Source organism: Dendropsophus ebraccatus, chromosome 3, assembly GCF_027789765.1.
Source record: "Dendropsophus ebraccatus isolate aDenEbr1 chromosome 3, aDenEbr1.pat, whole genome shotgun sequence".
NCBI lineage: Eukaryota > Metazoa > Chordata > Amphibia > Anura > Hylidae > Dendropsophus > Dendropsophus ebraccatus.
Genome location: NC_091456.1, coordinates 60,607,512 through 60,628,450, shown reverse-complemented (window position 1 = coordinate 60,628,450; position 20,939 = coordinate 60,607,512). Strand labels below are relative to the sequence as shown.

The 20,939-nt window shown below is 40.4% G+C and overlaps 1 protein-coding gene across 3 annotated transcripts in view; it reads right to left on the bottom strand.

The window, feature by feature from the left end:
• Positions 1-219: 219 nt before the first annotated feature.
• The window catches only part of TRPM3 (transient receptor potential cation channel subfamily M member 3), a 147,714-nt gene continuing 126,994 nt past the window's right edge, over positions 220-20,939 (bottom strand). For all 3 annotated transcript variants that reach the window (XM_069961856.1, XM_069961857.1, XM_069961858.1), the window contains 4 exons: positions 9,407-9,557; positions 5,867-6,066; positions 3,204-3,336; positions 220-2,462 (listed from right to left, as the gene is read on the bottom strand). In XM_069961856.1, coding sequence (XP_069817957.1) covers positions 1,046-2,462; positions 3,204-3,336; positions 5,867-6,066; positions 9,407-9,557 — 1,901 coding nt within the window. In that variant the 3' untranslated portion in view covers positions 220-1,045. The remainder of the gene's footprint in view (positions 2,463-3,203; positions 3,337-5,866; positions 6,067-9,406; positions 9,558-20,939) is intronic.

Here is a 20,939-nt window from a genome sequence, read left to right as displayed (position 1 = left end):
TTATTGTAAAACATTAACAAAAAGGTCCATATATGAAATTAAAAGTAACTACAAATATTCCTATTCAATGGGTTTTTTTTGTGTGTGTATCGGCACCGTAACAATGATATAAACTGGCAGTGAATGCGAAGTACAGAACCTACCATAGAAAAATGAAAACCACTGAAACAAAGCAGTGAAAGTTAGCATACCATACTCCCCACACAAGCATATATCATCTTATTATTACTGCTTTATAAGCATGCATTTACTGAGGCAACTGCATTGACAACATATTGTATAAAAATATATATTACATTACACCATGAAATTACATTCATCCTGAGCTTGCTTGACTGTGCTAGAATGCCCATGAAACACAAACAGAATATTTGGATAAATATTTTATAGAATAAAGTTCTTTTCTTGTTTGTGATACAAAAGGCATATTTTCCTTTAATAAAAAAAAAAAAGAAAAAAAAAAAGGAGAGACGCACCGTCATGTGGCACTGGAAGCTAATACAGAACAGACAGGCCAGAAGTCATGCCACAATTATGTTGTCATGTTTGTTCTTCGGTCATGATCAACAGCCTTGTTGGCAGAGCAAGATTCAGACCTGAGAGCTCCTGTTGTGGAATACATTGAACAGGACGAGAGAGGCTTCTTAACAAAGAGTAAACACAAAGAGATATCAAGTACATTTTATACAGTGTGTGCTCCAATAGAAAGGTCCCTCTGCAGCGTGCAAATTAATAAACTCTTCCTAGTAAATCAGGAAGAACTCATCCCATGAATTCAACATTTCAATTTAGTATAACAAAAACCTGGGAAAGAGGCCTTATACAGTATATAAGTCGAATGACATTAAATGCAAATGTATCCTATTATCTTGTCCCAATCCAGAAGCTATTTTGCTGCCAGGTTAAACAAAGTGATTGCTTGGCAAGTGGTTAGTGGTGGTTTCTGTTCATGGTCCACATTGTGAGGTCACTGTATGGTGAGAAAAATGCTGTGGGTGGGAAACTTTTTAACATAAATATATATCCAAAGAAAAGAGTTTTAGATCTAACTATGCTTGCTTTCAAAACTACGGAAGGCCGATGTTCTCGAGAGTCTTCTCATGGATAAGGTGTCACCTCGACTTTCAGGTCTTGATGACTTACTCCTTTGGAATGGATTTCTAAGGCTTGTAGTGTTACGTTGCCTATCAAGTTTATCGCTTATTGAATAACTCATCTTTGTGTGTTGGTACAACACATGGGGCTCCTCTGCGGTATAACTATTTGCCCTTTCTATTTTTGGGAATGAGAGGTTATTCGAAAATGTTTTTGAAGTTGAACTTTCATGAGAAGGTAGACCTTTGCTTTTTCCTTCTGTATCATGTTCTTCATTATCTGAACTTGGATGACTTAGCTCAGCTTCTCTTTCCGGATGACAACCGATAAGATCTTCTACTTTTTCTCTGACACATCCTGGAGATGTTGACCTCTCTGCAGTGGCCTGTGGAGTGTTGCTTACACACCTTGTATCAATACAGTCTGTAATACTTGTGTATTCCGCAGACTTTACAGGTACACAAAGATTACTATAGTAGCTTCTAGATGGAGAAAACATAAAGCTTTGAGATTTTACTATAGGTGTCTCTTCTAAAACAAAAGGAGCTGTGGCAAGTAAACGGCTGCTTTTTGAACGCTCTAATGCATGGTATGTAGGAGGGTCCGAATCCCAGGGATTTTGGCCACTTAGTACACCTGTGTGTTCGGGAAGATACCCAATTGTGTCCATTGTTGTTCCTTCCTCATAACTAGGATTACGACTACAACTACTTCCACAATGGGAATAGGAACTACAGCCTCGACCTGCTCCACTTACATCACTACATCCAGCAGTCATTGAGCTTTCTCCACAGTCCATACCAAACTGTGCCTCATCCATAGCGGAAACATAAATATCTATGCATGATGACGGCCTTCTAGAGTCTGGAGCTACTGATAAAGAATTAAGTGGGGAAGAAGGAGGCTTTATATCTTTTGATATAGAATGTGAGCTAATAGCTCTGTGCAGATTTACTGTCCTCTCTTTAAAAAAACCTTCAAATTTTTCCAACCCACTCCTGTCTTTCAAGTTTGTTGCATAAAATGATTGACTTCTCATTCGAGGCAAAAGGGTTGGAGATGTAGGAGACAATGGCTCTTCTCCAACTGGGTCTATAATATCATGCAATTTATAAGTGTTCCCTTCTTGGCTGTTAAAACTACTCTGCCTGATAATATAGGCGGCATCAGTGCAATCTGAGGAAGTTCTAGATCTTGCTTTAGTTGTCTCTACTCTTTCCACTCCAGCAAGCTTTTCCATGGCTGTAGCCATTCTTCCCAGCATCTCTTCAAGCTGAGCCAGCCTTATATCCACTGTCTGAAGGGATGCCTTCATGAAATGTTCCCGTTCATTGACTTCCTCAAGGCGCATGGCCATATTTTCCACTCTAAAAAAAAAGACGTTATAAACTAAATTAGAGCGAAGTCCACATAAAATATAAGATAAACAGCAAACATTGCATTATTCTTAAACGATTTTAATGAAGAGCCTTTTTCAAGCAAGGCACTTTGTTATAACATGCTTGAGAAAGGCTCCGTTATATTTAGGTGCTGAAATGTGTTGCGCTTATTAATAAATTATTTGTGCTCCTGAATTGATGGTTCATCTCTACTGCGTCTATCACAGACTGTGATAACCACTCACCTGTGCTTGGGATTTCATAGAGGATCAAGTGGCACGATAGGTCTGGATCGAGCCGTTCTGTCTTACATATTCCTGACACCAGTGAACATGGGTGGTGATCCCTCTTCCTTTGAGCTGCGTCGACTTATGTATACCACAAGACACTTCTATAGAGTTGTCCCTATTTCTGCACAACTCGACTAGGTGAGTTCATTTCAATACAATTTTCTGTGTGCTCATCCTTTGCTGATTGTATTGCACTAGGAAGCTCCATCTTGTTTGTTTTTTATAGATGCCTTTTTCTGTATCACATAGGGATATCATTTTTTTTACTTGTGAGATTACTAGTCCTGAAGTCCTCAAGCGAATAGTATACTCAAACAAGTATACTGCTCATCTCCATACATAACTGGTCTGACTGTGGTGTTAATTGCTATTTGTAAATCCAGACTTACACAATTACAGCACAAGGTGGAAAATTAGATTGTTACAAAAACTTTCTTACCTCTCTGCAGTTACTCGAATTCTTTCATCATTAGAAGAATTAAATCGATCATCCTTTTCTCTAAAATACTCCTCTATGCACTGTTCTTCAAAATCATGTACTTTCTTAAGTTCATCTTCAGTTATAAACAATTCTGTTGTGGAGAGAGCACAGACAATGCTCATTGTGGTTTCTCAAAACTTTTTGGTGTAGAATTTACCATTAGTAAGCAGTATTTTATTATATTTAGCATGTGGTTATACTGGCCTTAGAACCATCTAATGAGATAAGAGTGCATTTGTACATGTAAGTGAGGTAAACTTTATTCCACCCTTCCAGTATTTTTTATATTCTTCTCATATTTACTCCACTTTTATGTGCCTACCTGTGTGTTTCTGTGGTGTATGCCTGCTTTGCTTTCTGTACAGTGATGTACTGTATGGCTGGCCACTTTATGTTACACTCTGACAATTTCAGAGCGCTGGGTAAGTATTAGAATGAGTATCATCCCATGTGAGAGTACCTTCTACTCATCACTAGTTTGCTACATCAATCATACATCTGCCATACATACATACGTCAGCAATACCCACTGAAGTACCAGAGAACCCGCTATTCATTATGACTTGACGTCCCTGGATAATCATCGAGCACCTCTATACTTTTTCATACCATACATCCCTTTACTTTTCCTTTGTTAATCACCCCTCCTTTCAAGATGGTAGACACCATCTGGCTCTTATGGGTAACAAGGGGCCTCTCATGTTTTTAACGCTAATATTTCTCTCCTTTTCTTATACACATTTAACTTTTTGTGACCCCATCTTTTATTTTCTCCAAGCACAAAAGCATTTACAAAAATTCCACATACATGTTGAACTTATCCAGCTTCTTTATAATTGCATTCAGTGCTGTATATGTTGTCACAAATATCCATTGAATACAGTCAGACAATAAACACCTTAGTCTGTTATTCAGTAGAATGTGAAGACAAGGTCAGAATGACAATTAACAGAGCAATAGTAGTCTCGCTGTGCATGACACCTGGCATTCAGAGTCAATACAGATGACACAAAAAGGACACACTGCGTCTGGATGTTATTCATTTACTGCTGTCTGAAGACAAAATGACGACAGCTACTTTATCTCCACTTCAAAACTCTTCTTTTATTAGGCTTCTGGTTTATAATACAATCAGTAACAATATTGGTGTGTGCTATGGAGCATTGGCTGGTACACACTGTTCTACATGTAGCAAACATGAATTAAAGCCTTCAAAAGCCCCGCAGTAGCTATTTAAACATGGACAAAAAAAATCAATATAGAGGTCTGTTCAATTATCTGTTTACACCCACATTCACTAAAAAAAGGACTTTTTATTTTTTTTTACTAGCTATGAGACTGTGTAACTTTGTGCCAGAGGAAGTTGTGAAGCTGAGATGTATAAGGGCTCAGCCTACATGGAATCCTTCATAACAAGGATGTGGTAAAGACATTTAGTGGTGTTTCATAAATAGGGAAAGAAGCCAGGACTAGGGGCATAAAACAAAACAAAAAAAATAAAAAAATCTTTTAAATCAACCAGAAAATACTAGAAAGTGCCTGAGATTTGTAATTTACTTCTATGAAAAAATCTCAAGTCGTCCAGTACTTATCAGTTGCTGTATGTGTAGTGTCCCAGTACAGGGGTCACTAAGTTTTAACCGCCTGTCAGAATGTAACTCTCTCAGGTGTCACACCAAGTGCTGTCAGCTGTGATTTCCACTTCAGCCACTAGGTGTCTCACTCTCCCCAGCTGCAGTGTGTGTAAAGGTTTTAGCTTTGTATCTGTATGTTTGTCCAATCACAGGTGCCTTCACTCTACCCCGCTTACACTGTCTGACCCTCTTGGGCACACTGTACAGCCTTAATCGAAAGACAATGTAGTATGCTGAAACTGCAGTGAAAGTGGTAAGTCTTTACTGTAAACAAGAATGAATGTGACCTGATCATTACGCAATAGGAATACCACTACCAGTATATCCTAACTAAAGTTAAGTAAAATGACATAGTACTGTATTTCTTTAGCCTTACAATAATAATAGGGCTTAAAATGATAGCATAACTTTGGGGTAAGACATTACTTTGTAATGAGTAGGGGGTCTGACTTTCAAAACTACGGAAGGCCGATGTTCTCGAGAGTCTTCTCATGGATAAGGTGTCACCTCGACTTTCAGGTCTTGATGACTTACTCCTTTGGAATGGATTTCTAAGGCTTGTAGTGTTACGTTGCCTATCAAGTTTATCGCTTGTTGAATGAGTGTTGTGGACCCTTCATAGTTGCAGCCCAGGTCTATTGAAGCCAGTGCAGCTCCCTGTACAAACAGGTGAATGGGAAAACTGCTGTTCAGTGAAAAACGCGGAGGGGGCTGCAGCACTAAATCAGCATTGTGGTGCTTTCTTTCTAAGGTTTTTTGGAGGTCCCAGACATTACGATCTTCTCACTCATAAAGTGATGTCACATCCAAGCAATCTCCCATCACTCTATGGGATGTGAATACACCTTTAAACAAATATTTGCTATCGCTAAGTGATTCCCTATTATGTTTTGAAGACTTTAGACTCCATATCCCAATCTTTGAATGTTTTCCTATATTGTTATGTGAACAGTGGTATGTAAATGTGGTATATAGTACAAGTCTTACTTAATCCATAGTCTCTTTCATCTTGGTCACTTTCATGTTTCCTCCAGCGACAACAAAGGTGTTTGCAAATCATAGTAAAATGGCTAAAAATAATTAAAGGAGGTGGCAAGACAGGCCGTTCATGAAATGTCATAATCAGCTGGTATCGCTGGAATTTCCAAACCTGGTTTGAGATGGACTTGACTTCAAAGAATGTGTTACTGGAAAGAAATGCAAGGGAGACAGTCAGAAGTTTATGGTAACCACAAGAAATATAACACACATATACATGCCATGAATACACGTTTATGCAGGCAATCGTGTCTTAGACTAGAGTATAAAAAAGCTATAAAAAAAGAAAACATTTGCTTTGATGAAAGAATCACATTCCTGGTAGCAACTTCACAGTAAGCTGCACCTTTGCAGCTGAAGGCTATGGGGGAGATTTATCAAACGTCTAAGTCAATATACAACTAACCATGTAGTATATCCACACAGCCTCGGATGGCTAACAACAATGTCAGCCCATACCCGCAAATACTTAGAATAGTCTAATAAGACGCTTACCCATCGTGGTGTCTGTCATCAATAACCCCGACGCACGTTTCGCGTACAGGTCGCTTTATCAAGGGGCGTATCTAACTCCTGTCTGTATAAACAATGGCTGTTCCCCATGAGTATGTGAATTACTCCTAAGAGCCATGTTTAAATGTTAAATGAGTAAATGTTTATTATTTATATTTAAAAGAAAAGAAAAAAAAAAAAGAAAAGAAAAAAGTGATGGAACACAGCATCAAATCTGCTGCAGAACCTGTACATGTGCACGGACCCTTAAAGGGGTTAACCAGGATTAGAAAAAAATTGCTTTCTTCCAGAAACAGCACAACGCTTCAGGTTATGTGTGGTTTTGCAATTAAGCTCCATTCACTTTAATAGACCTGAGTTGCAAACCACACCCAAACTGCAGACAAAAGTGGTGCTGTTTATGAAAGAAAATAGCCATATTTTCTTAAGTCTGATTTCAGGCCCGGACCAAAAGATATGATCAGCTGATTATCGTTGTCATCGGCTGATTATTGTCTTTATTACATTGAGCGATAATCTGTCGAATTGGTCTGATTTAGCAGATTATCACTCCGTCTAATAGGGCCCTTACATGGGGTCCTTATAAAGGAGGCACAAAGTCTCCCCAATGATTTTAGTAAGAAGACATGCACTAACCAACCAAAAGAAAGAAACTGAACCTCAAAAAGAATTATCACAAAATGAAAAAACTTTATTGATTAAGAACATACATGGAAACAACAAAAGACAAGCAACAATGAATTGTGACTGGAAAGATGTTAAAAAAAACCACAACGACAACGAACATAAAAGTAGGGGGAAATGCAGGTGGACTACATAGGGCGTGAAAGCAGTCTAGCTGTATTCTTTCTATTCTGGATATGAAAACACACACCTATAGACTTGTGTAGCAATAAATAGAAAGTGCTACTATGAATAAAGGTATATTACCAATGTACAGATGAAGTGTGATGTCCACCGGCGGCCCCCACAACATACCAATTTTTTTTCTGATGGGTTCTTAGAGATGAGAGAACCTGGAGCATGCTCGAGTCGATCCGAACACGAACTTTCAGCATTTGATTAGCGGTGGCTGCTGAACTTGGATAAAGCCCTAAGGCTATGTGAAAATCATTGATATGGTCATTGGCTGTATCCATGTTTTCCAGACAACCTTAGAGCTTTATCCAAGTTCAGCAGCCCCCGCTAATCAAATACCGAACGTTCGGGTTCGGATGGACTCGAACCCGAACCCGGTTCGCTCATCTCTAGTTCTTACAAAATCCATGTAAAAAATATCAACCAAACCTGTGTGTGCTTACACACAAAATATAAGGGGCACAGAGGAACAGTATGGCCCATAGAGGGCCGTGTGTATGAGACTTAAGTCTGCTCACTGATTTACTAGGCAGCTATGTACTTAAATAATTTACTTCTCTATTGGTGATATTCTGATAATATTATATAAGGAGAGTCATATTTAAAGGAGTATTCCCATCTCAAATAATATAGTTACACTTGTAGGGCACATCAAGTAAAATGTTTTAGCAAATATATTAATTTAGAAAACGTGTCTCCTTCTTCTGATATGCCCTGATACATACTAGTCAGACCACTGCTTTTAGAGTAGAGCAGTGGTCGGTAACCTAGACAATGGGCCGCCAACAATGGAAGAAAAAGAGAAGCATATCAAGAGAAGGAGGCAAGTTAGCTAAATAAATGTTTAAAGAAGAAGTTCAGTGAAATTTTAAAAAGGGAGTTAGGCAGTATTTGCAAAAGTATTTGAAGGAAAAGTTCAGTGGAATTGAAAAAAGGGAGGAAGGAAGGGGGTGCTGGGTCCCGTTGACAGCCGCCAGTTACCTGTTGCTCCTTCCGCTGCAATGTCACATACCCAGGTGATTGATTGCCCACTTAGCCAATCAGTGACTGGAGTGGGATACTGACTGGCTGAGCGGGCAATCGCTTTGCTGGGCCTTACATTTCAGCTGGAAGAGCCGGGTATGTGATGTACCCCGATTCAGGCCCAAAATGACATCCGGTGGCCATCAGGTGCACAGGGATAGGTAGGTTTACTTTGTTTATTAATTTTCTGCACCACCCTGCCTTCCTCCCTTTTTTTTTTAATTCATGGGACTTCTTAAACTTGATGTGCCCTACAAGTGTAACTATGCTAGTTGAGAAAGGAATGCCCCTTTAACTGATGGATATGGATTCTTATCAAAGGTAAACCTGCCCTTTCAGACACATGGCAGTCTTTTTTAACATTATGTAAAAAAAAAAAGTGAAAATCCTTGAATACCACTTTTACACAAAATGTAGTGTCATAGTATATTCAGATGAAAACCAACTAGAGACTATTTATCAGTAAATATAATAAGCATTCTAAATCCAGTTATATGCGCTCCAGTCATGCACAGCTTTCTGGCAATATTACTTCACACACTCATTGCAATGTATACAGCTTAAAGGGGTTGTCCAGCGAAAAATCTTTTTCTTTCAATCCAACTGGTGTCAGACAGTTATATAGATTTGTCATTTATTCCTAGTAAAAATCTCAAGTCTTCCCATGCTTATCAGCTGCTGTATGTCCTGCAGGAAAAGTTGTTTTATTTTCAGTCTGACACAGTGCTCTCTGCTGACATCTCTGGCCGGGACAGGAACTGTCCAGAGCAGGAGAGGTTTTCTCTGGGGATTCGTAGAAAACCGAGACAGAGTTCCTGTCTCAGCCAGAGATTTCAGCAGAGAGCAGTGTCAGACTGAAAATAAAACATTTCCTGCATGACATACAGCAGCTGATAAGTATGGGAAGACTTGAGATTTTTCAATAGAAGTAAATTATAAATCTATATAACTTTTTGATATTAGTTGATTGGAAACAAAAAAGATTTTCGTTCGACAACCCCTTTAATATTAACAAAGTTATTCAAAATTTGATGTAGGTTGTACTGGTGGAATATTGTAAGGAACAGTGTAATGATATCAGAAATGCTAACTTACTTGAATACTGCTATGAGAAGGTTTACTAGAAGAATATTGGCCACTAAGAGGTAACAAGCCATGATTGCAGGGACAATCCATGCTCCCGTCTTGCATGGAGGAAGCTGAACTATTTTCCCATCTTCTCCAGTCTCATTATATCCGCAGGGAGCTAAAAGAAATTATAACAGAGTCAGCCTTAGATTTATTGTGTCTTGTCCAATCAGGCGTAAGAAGATTTTCTGGGGAATGAAGTCACAAACTTCTAGCAAGGCCTCCATGCTGTATTCATGCACCAGTCACATTTATTTACAGCTCAGACTCTGATATGACACTGTAGATGGCCACCTCCTGAATGGAATGTATGAGAGGCAGTGACTTATATGAACAAAATCAGTATTCACCATGAGAGGCATCTCGTGGGACAAACTAAAATAAATGGGATTTCTCCAGCAGACAGCAATATGTTTCCATCTCCACATCAATAAATATCCCTGCTTACATACACCTGATCTAGCATAAAAGAGTACATTGCCATATTTCTCAATTGCCACAAGCATGTACAATCTGTCAGTCCAGAGTGTAAGATATTTGAACCTAGATGCATATCTGGAGATAAGCAAACTGCACTGTGTTATACTGTCTATTCAGCAGAGCAAACTGCCTCTGGATAGGTTAGGCACTACTTTTACTTATAGAAGTAATTTCTCCCAATTGGAACCAAGAGGAAACAACACTATAAATCTATTATTTCAATTCTTTCTTTTCTCCCAGCCACCAGTTTCAAACAGGTATGTGTTATATCTAGGTTGTAATGGTGTTTTACCCATAGTACCATAATGCAGAGATATAGCTAGGCCTTCTATTTTTCAGTTTAGTGCCATTATCCTATATATAAATACCTTGGCCAAGGCATAGTGCAGTGTCCCAGAGAGGGTGTCCACTGCTATTGTAGCAGCATGTATAGGACGGTACTGTGCGTTATAGACTCCGGAGCTGTAGAGTTCTGCTCCCACCACCAGATGTCACTGTATTCTTTGCACAGCTGAAGGTTAAAACTATGTAAGGGTTAACTGATTGCTCTATTATGTGTATTTCATGCCAATGTCTCCTGATTTCTGATTAGCCAATCTCTGAGCCTACAGGGGATACTGCTCTATCACATAGGGTTATTATGTCTCTTGCCCAATCAGACCATCCCTATAGTGGGGTTGGGACTGAGTTGAGTTAGGGAGAGTGTGTAGTCTGTGTATGAGAAGCAACACTACTTCAGAGAGCCTGCTGAGGGATTCTTCCTGGGCCTGGCTAGGTTGCCAGGCCCCATGAACGGGACTATTATCTTTCTTCTATATCCTAATACCCTAGCCATGTCCGGCTAGAGCACTCCGAGTAAGGGGTTGTCGACCTCCGGGACTAAATCCTATCCTTGCTGGGCTGCTGTTTTATTCTTTCTTTTATGTGTATTGTGTATTAGGGACCCACAGTACAAAACTTTCTCTTTTTTCTCTCTTAATAACATTCAGCCACCGCAGCCCTTAAACTGCGCTGGGGGGGGGGGGGACTTGCCCGAGGGGCATATTCCACCGTGTCCCTCATCCCACCCCTGCAGAATAGTCTGGATAGGATCTCATGTTCACCCCCGTCAGACCCCAGTGTACCCATACCACAGGGACACGGGGCACTGGGGGCAATAGAGATGAGAGATGAGTAAGTACTTTGGAAGTGTCTTATTACTAACAAATCACAATGGTTCTTTTGAATCCCTCTAGATTACAGACAACCTCTCAAAAGTATTAGTTCGGGTAGCTTCACACGTACCGTATCGCAGCTGATCTTCTGCTGCGGATCCGCAGCAGATTTGTCTAAATGAATGAACACAGCATTAATTCCGCACTATAAAATCTGCTGCGGATCTGCAGCAGATTTGATGGTGCAGATTTGATACTGTGTTCATTCACTTAGTCAAATCTGCTGCGGATCTGCTGCGGAAAATCAGCTGTGATACGCTACGTGTGAAGCTACCCTTATAGAGAAAATCTGAGCTTAAAGTGTCTTGCTGGTACACAAGCTGCAATATTTACATCCCCTAAAATGTTTTTACTAGTGGATCAGGGAAAGTAGATAGAGGCCTTTTAACATCCAAGGAAGATCTGATTTGTGTAGGCGAACCATAGGCCACTGTAAACTGTGGTTTAAAGCCTGTGAAGAAGCTTCGAGGGCAGCCAGAAGAATTAGATTTTTCCATGGCTCGTACTGGAACTTGCTCCATGATCTTAAATTCAACTTCCTAATGTATTAGCCTGTGTACCTCTAAATCAAACATAGTCCCCGAGAAACCCTGAGTTTATTGGATAGAGCACATAATAAGCTCCCTTACCAGCATGCAACTCAATAGACTGTACTGAATTGTGTATTTTCCGAAGAAACCCTTAAATGTGCTACATATATGAATATAGCAGAGATGGGCTCTCTAACCTGCACTATAAAATAGCTGCTACATTCTGATTGGTTGTTATGAACCAGTTTACACACAATACAGTGAAAGGAGAAGTCCCATGACCTAAATACAAAAACAGAAAGGGGGGTGGGAGTGGGGTTTGGGGGTGGAAGTGGATAATAATAAAAAGTTTACTTAGGGCCCTATTACACCAACAGGTTATCTGACAGATTTTTTTGAGCCAAAGCCAGGAATGGACTATAAACAGAGAACAGGTCATAAAGAAAAGACTGTTATTTCTCCTCTTTCCAAATCCATTCCTGCCTTTGGCTTAAAAAAACCTGTCAGATAATCTGTTGATGTAATAGGGCCCTAACCTATCCTCTTGCCACCAGCCGCAACATCATGTACCAGGCTGACACCGTCCCAGTCAAGGACTGGCTAAGTTGGCAATTGCTCAGCCAAGCCGTGACATTGCTGCTGGAAGAACAGAAAATGACAGCCAGTGGCCACCAGTGGGAGCGGCACTAAGGAAGCATGGGGACAGGTAAGTATATATAGTTTAATAATTAAATGCACCCCCCTGCTGGGCTGCCTGTTTTTATTCATGGTACCTCCCATTTAAGTTTACTATTTTATTTGTTTTAACTAATGATGTCATATTAACTTAAGGTCAATGGTTCTATATCCCCATTGAAGGAACAAAAGCTGCTTCAAATATCATGTATTTATCATGTTTTACATATGATTGTTCCATATTTTGCTAGTTGATGTTTGTGCACGTGTACAGGACATTTACACTATATAAAATGAAACATATACATGTCCTTTTCTGTTAGTTTGTTAAATATTGTAGTATTGTAATGCAGGGTTGAAAATTTGATGGACTTTATTTTACAGGCAATTATAATTTTTTTAATATAAGTGAAAACGCAAGTTAAAATAATCCTATCAACATTGTAATTTCATTATAGAAGCTTTTCAGTAAATTTGCTGTCTTTGGAACCATTTATTTTATAGAAGGATTTTAATGGTATGATTTATGTAGGGTTTTAAGTTTCTGGTATGAACCACAAGGTAATAGCATTCTTATAGCTGTAGGCTACTGGAGCACTTCATGGTGAAGCAAACCCTGCTCATTTAGTTTAGGATGATTATGCATTATTAGAAGTGATCCTCTTTTTTTCTTCACCAGAATTTTAGAGTATTTAGAGCAAAATAAAATTGTCTTGTGCCACATTTACTGAGTTTTAGACACCTTTTTGTAACTTCAGAAAAGGAGGTGTGGCTTCACAAAAGGGGTGTGGCTTAATATATGACCCACTGCACCAAAAATACACCAAAAATCTGGCACAATATGCAGACAAAATTTTAGGCTTTGTTTCACTCAGTATTTTGCAATCCAAACCAGGAGTGGATTGAAAACACAAAAAGGCTCTGTTCACACATTGTTGAAATTAAGTGGATGGCCGCCATTTAACAGAAAATAACGCCCGTTATAACAAAACAACTGCCTATGTTTTAAAAAAACGGCAATTATGTGTTTTCAATCCACTCCTGGTTTTGGTTGCAAAATACTGACCAAATACTGTGTGGGAACATATCTTAAAGCAAGCAATAATCACTAAATAAACTTAGCAATAATCACAAAAAAATTTTCAACTAGACAGTCTAATAGTATGACAAATTTATCAAACAAAGTCTGATACACTTGGATAAATCTGGAGCAATCTTAGACCGTCTAGTATAATAATTGTAGATCTGCAACTACGGACAGGATTACAGATGTGTATTCGTAACCACTGTATGTGTATACATAGTATGATCACAGAATCCATCCTGGATCTGTAAATACTATAAATGTGTGTATGGGGCCATATCCATGGATCTAAAATCTGTACACAACTGCTGATCAGCAATGACAGACAGAATATGTTGATGTGTTTAAGGGACCTAATAATTAAACAGTTTTGGTAAATCTGGGCCTATGTTCCTTCAAAGCAAAAAAACAAAACTATTTTGAGAAATGGATGATTTTTGACCGTATTGTCAGACAGTTTTTGGGCTGCAGAAAAAGCTATATCCAAAAAGTAAATGTCATTTTTCAATTTTCATGTGTTAAATTATGTGCCAAAATACAGCTGTAACACCACCAGGTGGCATCTGTTGCAGTTACAATGCTTTCCACCTGCACTATTCTGATTCCGGTCCTGAAACCACCCATCACCACCTTGGGCTCAGTACTGCCCCCTCCTCCACCACACTCCTTGTTGGTCCAGGGTCTGCTGGTGTCCACCGATGTCTTCACCTCTTCCAGTCTCAGCTGTTGGCTTCCAGCAGCCACAGCAATGACGCCCCCATCCACTAGGGTGCACACAGCCGCTTTTCTGAGATTTAAAGGGCCAAAGTGTCCATATCTATTTCTGTCCAGACCAATCCTGTTCTATCTGCACCAGGTTAGAGATCCTCCGCCTGTTCCCCCTTGCCTAAGTGTTATTGAGCAAAGGTTTGTCCTGTGTTTGTTATTGAGCAGCTGTTCTGTGATTTCTGATCAGTGCCTGTTCCTCAGATTATGCTTGCCTGTCTCACCCTTTCTAAACCATTTGCCTCTCCTGTTGCGGACTCGGACTGTCTGACCTGCATCCCAATCTGCCTCCCATAACAGCTGCTCATTACAACAGCCATATCTTAGCACACAAACAGCTGTAAAAAGAAGTCCCACACCTAATTTTACAGCCACAACAAATATGGCACTAAAGTTAATATAAGTAAGCATTGGGGCCATTTTTTTTATTGAGTGCAATAGTACGAAAAAAGTGGCCAAAGAAAACTCATAAAGGACATGACCTGAGGACCTATAAAAAAATATATATGTAGAGTATACGTCCCATATACAGGCATGACTGGACATTTGGATTCATAAAACAAAAACAAGTAGATAAAAAAATATGTGCATCATTCCAAAATCTTGCTGGATTATTTTTAGTTAAAAAATATAGTGTTGTATAAAGCAATACAACTGTATATATTATATAGTTTAAAGGGGTACTCCAGAGAAAAGTTTTTTTTCCCAGTAATTGAAACACATTACAAACTTATATAACTTTGTAATATGCTTCAATCACCTATCTGCCCCCCTTCCCTATCTTTTCCCCCCTCAATCCCCCACCAGGAAGTGTAGCAAACTCATTCTTACCTAATGACTGTTGACCCCAGGCTGTTCTGTGGCAGCCATTTTGTGACAATGATATCATCAAGAGGGAGGAGGGTCTAAGCCCTGTTAAGCCAGCCTCTTTGTCAGATGACACAGGTTGCTCAGCTCTGATTGGCTGAGCAAGATGTAATCCATCTAACAGTTTTAGAGAGTCAGTTAGACATCACAGGAGACAAAGTGCATCTTGGGAAAACCCAAACCAGGAGGCAAAGAAAAAATTAAGACACCAACTGGAGCTTCAGGGACCTGTAAACAGCGGGAAATTCAAACGGAGACAGACTCAGGAGGGATAGTAAGTGTGAAAACTATGTTTATGATTGATTCATTTTTTTTTTTATCAGCGCCGGAGTACCCCTTTAATACAGTGTCAATGTTCACCCACACAAAGGTGACCAGCTTTATATGCCCACTGGTTAATAGATAACAGAAGACATTTTGTAGTGATAAGTGATAAGTCTTAATTAGCTTATAAAAGAACGCTGGTTGACCTCATGGAGATCAACTAAAACAACACGGAGACACCATTACATGTTTCTCAACTTTAGGGAATCTAGGACATTGCCCCCTGGGAAATCAAATATGCAAAAATACTGTGGAAACACAACGTCAATGGGCTAGTCAGACCTTCCTCCGAAAAGGAACAACCAAGCCAAGAATGGTCTCCAGTCAAGGAAACCACCCCAGCAAGATATCCAAGATATCCACAGACAGCTTTTTCGGGTATTTGCCCCTCATCAGTGTGGAGCAGGATTCTGGCTAGTAGGAACAAAGCCTAGTAAGTGCATGCAAAAGAATGCTGGTTGACCTCAGGGAGATCAACCAAAACACCTACAAAAAACCTACTCCACACTGACATGGGGCGAATACCCCGAAACAGCGGTCGTCGATGGATACCTTGCTGGGGTGGTTTCCTTGACTGGAGACCATACTTGGCTTGGTTGTTCTGTGGTGTCCCTAGCCTTTACACCCTTCGCAAAAGTCTGCACTCTAAAGCAGAAGTGGTAATGAAGTAGTACCCAAGTTTTTCCATTAGATGTCACTGTTATGTGTATTATGTCCCTAGGTATTGTACGGCTGGATGTAACTAAAGGCTTATTGTTTTAGGATCTGTGCACCAATGGGAGTTCTTTCTCTTTTCCTCCTATCTCTATCCTTGTCTTTCTCTTGCACTCTCTTCTAACCCACTCACAGCACACCTTATAACTGCTGTAGAAGGAAGTCACATGGGGAGAGAAAGTGTAACTACACCTTAGTGAGTCTTACTCTGGTCTTTGTAGTGAACGGATGCACATGAGACACCTTAGCACTCTTTCCTTGAAAACAGCACTTCCACACACTATGCAGTGCTGAACGCACTCTTAGAGAGGACAAGCCAGGAATCACCCCAACCCATGCCAAGAACCAGTCTAAAAGAGCAGGACAGTACCCAGCAGAAGAAAGAAACTGATCTAGATACAGCAAAGTTGCTAGGAGCCTACATACTCTATCTCGCAGCGTGGGTGTTATTGGAAAATTCTGACCTGTCTGTTTATCCCAGGTAACAAGGTCTGGGGCTTGTGTCACCCTCTAGGATGGGTTGCCCAACACAGGTTGGCAAAAGGTGGTACAAAGACCAAAGAGTCAAAACACGGGCACAAGTATTCTCTCTACTCTCAAGTATTCTACTTATTCTCCTTTTAAAGTTCCGGCAGAGCACACTTCTACCCTGGGTTGGGTCTCTCTCGACATCCTCCTCTCTACTTCTCAGAACTTTTACTACCTCTCAGCGTGCAACTCAGTCAGCACGACTGTATCTCTGTCTCATAACTTCCCAGCACAGTTCGAGTTACTAAAGATATTAACAAGTCAAGATCCTAATATATATCACTATATTAAGTCTTCCTACAGTAAGGCTGGGTTCACACATTGGGAGGCATTTATTAAGTCCGGCGTTTTTACGCCGGACGTAAAAATGCCCCCGCAGCTCCAGGGCGCTACAGAGATTTATGTAGAGGCGGACTGCCTCTACATAAATCCCGTGCGCGCCGTTGCGCACCACCGAAAACCTACGCCAGCTGAGGACTGGAGTAGGTTTTCGGTGTACATTTTGGCGGAACGGATGATAAATCCCGCGGACTGTGAGTCCGCGCCCTCCGTTCCGCCCACTTTCCGCCCCCTTTCCGCCCCCTGGCGTACTCGGCAGAAAGTGCCGATTTGCGAATATTTTATTTGCAAATCGGCCATTTGCGTATAAAAAAATACGCAAATCGGCACTTTCCACCGAAAATCAGCCGTTCGCCGGATGATACATGTGGCCCTATGTATATTTGAGGCTGTATTTGGTCCTCATGTCAGGTCCTCATAGCAACCAAAACCAGTAGTGGATTCAAAACACAGAAAGGCTCTGTTCACATAATGTTGTAATTGAGTGGATGGCCGCCATATAACGGTAAATAACTGCCATTATTTCAATACAACAGCCGTTGTTTTAAAATAACAGCACATATTTGCCATTAAATGACGGCCATCCACTCAATTTCAACATTATGTGAACAGAGCCTTTCTGTGTTTTCAATCCACTCCTTGTTTTGGTTGCTATACAGCCTCAAATATACAGCCTCAAATATACGTAGTGTGAACATAGCCTAAAGAAGAGTTTATTTATCTTAACTGGACTGGACACCTACACAGCCAATGCTTCCTACTTGGGTCATATGCCCCTTTCTGTGGGTGGCTGTACCAATAGTCCGAGTTGGTCATAACTACACTCCGGATCACCGTGATGAGCACCCAATGAACCCGCTTGCATCCCAGCAGGTCACCGACCACAGGGGAAAAGATATAGCCAGCCCCTTTAAAGTAAAAGCAGGTGTGCTAGCATACTTGTGTGCCCAACCGGGTCATGACAACCTAACATCTGGCTGAGCTTTATTCCGACCAACCACCATAGAACTGGCATCACCCTTTACCAACTAGCAAGTAACTGGTCGAGCGTACACCACAGTTCCTTCAAGAGGAAGGTCTGGCTAGCCCACTAATGTGAGAAACATGTGACGGTGTCTCCGCAGTATTTTTGCATATTTGATTTCCCAGGGGGCAATGTCCTAGATTCACTGACGTTGAGAAACACGCAATGGTGTCTCCGCAGTGTTTTGGTTGATCTCCCTGAGGTCAACCAACGTTCTTTTGCATGCACTTACTAGGCTTTGCTCCCACTAGCCAGAATCCTACTCCACACTGATGAGGGGCAAATACCGTTTATTCAATATTGAATTTTGGGCCAAACCCCCCTTTACATGTGTTTCAGTCCATCATTGTTCCTAGGACACCTAGCCAAAATTTCAGATAATTTTATTTGCATGCCTGTATTTTATAAGTTACTGTTAATACCTCTTATATTTTATATCACGTGCACAGTTTTATCTGACCAAAGAACGAAATAAAATACACTGAAGCTTCTTGTTTTATAAATGATTCAGCTGAAATACACAGGAAGTAATATAGTAAAGGTAACATACCCGTGGCCTATGATAACGCTCAGTTTTGCTACCTGTACAGTGTCTGGAACACAATGTATCATCTTCCCTATCTGTTATTTATTGCACACTATCACAGCATGTGCTGTCCACTTTATTCTGGAGGATTGCTTCTTATAAGTAATGATGCAATGGGTCACAATGGATGCACTTATGTGTTTTACTGCCAGATTTAACATTTGGTTTTGTAAAATCACATAAATTATGTAATGATGAACCAGTTTAACTGTATACTTAAAAGTAAAGTTCAGTGCTGTGTAGAAATGGAAAAATCAGACTTAGTAGGAAATTCAAGCTGTCGGGTGTATATATATGTATATATATCTAAATGTCAGGGCAGGTCAGCATGAGTGCATGCTTAGTTATTTAGAGTATGTACAGGATAAAACAAGAAAATGCAATTGTTAGCATACCATATGTGAACTGTACATTTCTCAAATACACACGGTTTTTATCTGTAACAAATGCAACCACATTAGAAAGACAGATTTACTGCAATAGAACAGCATTGAATGAATATGTTGTACATCAAATTTATTTTCTGATGTCCCTTTACTTAAATAGCAACAATTTATGAGTAAAGATCTAAAGAACAAATAAAATTATATCAATGCTAAAGTAAAGGGTTCTCTGCTGTTCCCAATGCCTTTTGTGACAGGTATCACCAATACCTTGATCACTTATAATCTTAGTAAAGGAACCTGGCAGCAAGTGTTCAATTCCCAGAGGGGATATGAAACATTAGACAGTGCCCATGGAAACTGATAGACAGACCATGTAATGTGTGGATACAGGGCCATAATGACATCGCGTGCTGCCCTAGGCAGTGCGACTGAATGCGTCTCCCCCCCCCCCAGCCCCCCATTTACATTTAACAATTCTCAAGATTTTTTTTCCCTTCTAAGCAATCGTACTGATAATCATTTTAGTGGTACAAATGGTAAATCTAAATCCTGCTCATAGTGACCTTTACAAAAGGCATTATTGCCTAGCGCAAAGCCTGGTGGCCAGTGGTGTCGACTGTGTTCCCAAATACTTGTGGGTTCTAGAAGGTAATACTGAGTAGCCCATTCCCTAAAGTAGTAACTACTCAGACTAGCACCTGGTTAGCCCCTACTGGATAATACCCCCACATTGTTGTAACACCACCATATTTGTATTGAAAAACACCACCATACCATGACTGGATAATACCCCCATATTGTTGTTGAGTAACATCTCCATATTTGTATTGAATACCACCATACCATGACTGGATAATACCCATTAGATGCAGATCGGAATCTTCGTGGTTATCCACGGCCGCCTAGGGCCGGCTGATGCAAGTATTGTAGGTAGGGACAGTTGGTGGGTTCCGCATTAGAGCTCACTGTGGTGTCTTGTCCCTGCCTCCCCTGTCCTGACAGGACCCAGGAGAACGCGGGGGGAGCGCGGTGAGGCAAGAATAGGATGTTTATTCTTTTTTTTAATATTTAATGTTTTTTATTTAATATAGTTTTAAAACTATACAGTAAACACTACAAACAGTGCGCTAACATGAACCGCCAACAAATGTAAAATAACATAGAGGATACTAATATTAGTCCATTACAAATACAGAGTGGTCACTCTTGTGTAGTGCATACATTTCAATGTTTTGTCTTGGTATGAACTGAATGTTTACTTACCCATGCTCCTTTCCCCTGCATTTTCTGCTCCCCGTAGCTGCCTCTGACAGTTCTGGCCCCACCTCACAGTTCCGTGGCCAGTGATTGGCTGAATGGCCTGTCAGTTCAGATACGGGGTCAGAAATGTCAAAGGCAGCTGAGAGAAGAAGGAAATGCAGGTTAAATGCTGCAGTAGCGGTACACCTAGCGGGAAACCTAGACACGTAAGTATAAACGTTATTAGTTTCCTTACAGTGTCATCAGCCGCCGTCCGTGCATCGCTATTACACATATCGATGGGCGGTTGGCGGGCAATCATTTTTCAACATGTTGAAAGACAACAATTGGCCAATTGCCCTGATTCAACATATTATCACTCTGTGTAATAGGGCCTTAAGCCTATATTCACTCTGCTGTAGATGGCTTTCCTTTAAGGCCCTAGTACACAAAACGATTATCGTTCGTATCGTTCGTATTGTAATAGAAGACACCAATCAGCCGACATAAACAATGTCGGCTGATTGTTGCTATCGTTTGTCTTTCAACATGTTGAAAGACAAACGATTAATATAGCAATGATTTGCTGCCGTCACTCCGTGGAACAATCAAGCGATCACCTGGGCAACCTTCCCGAAGGGAATCAGGAGCAAGAGAGCGCTGACAGCGCTAGTTTGCTTCTGTTCGTCGCCCAGTGTAATAGAACAGATAAGTGATGGGGGGGGGGGGGTGCTTTGTAAGTTTA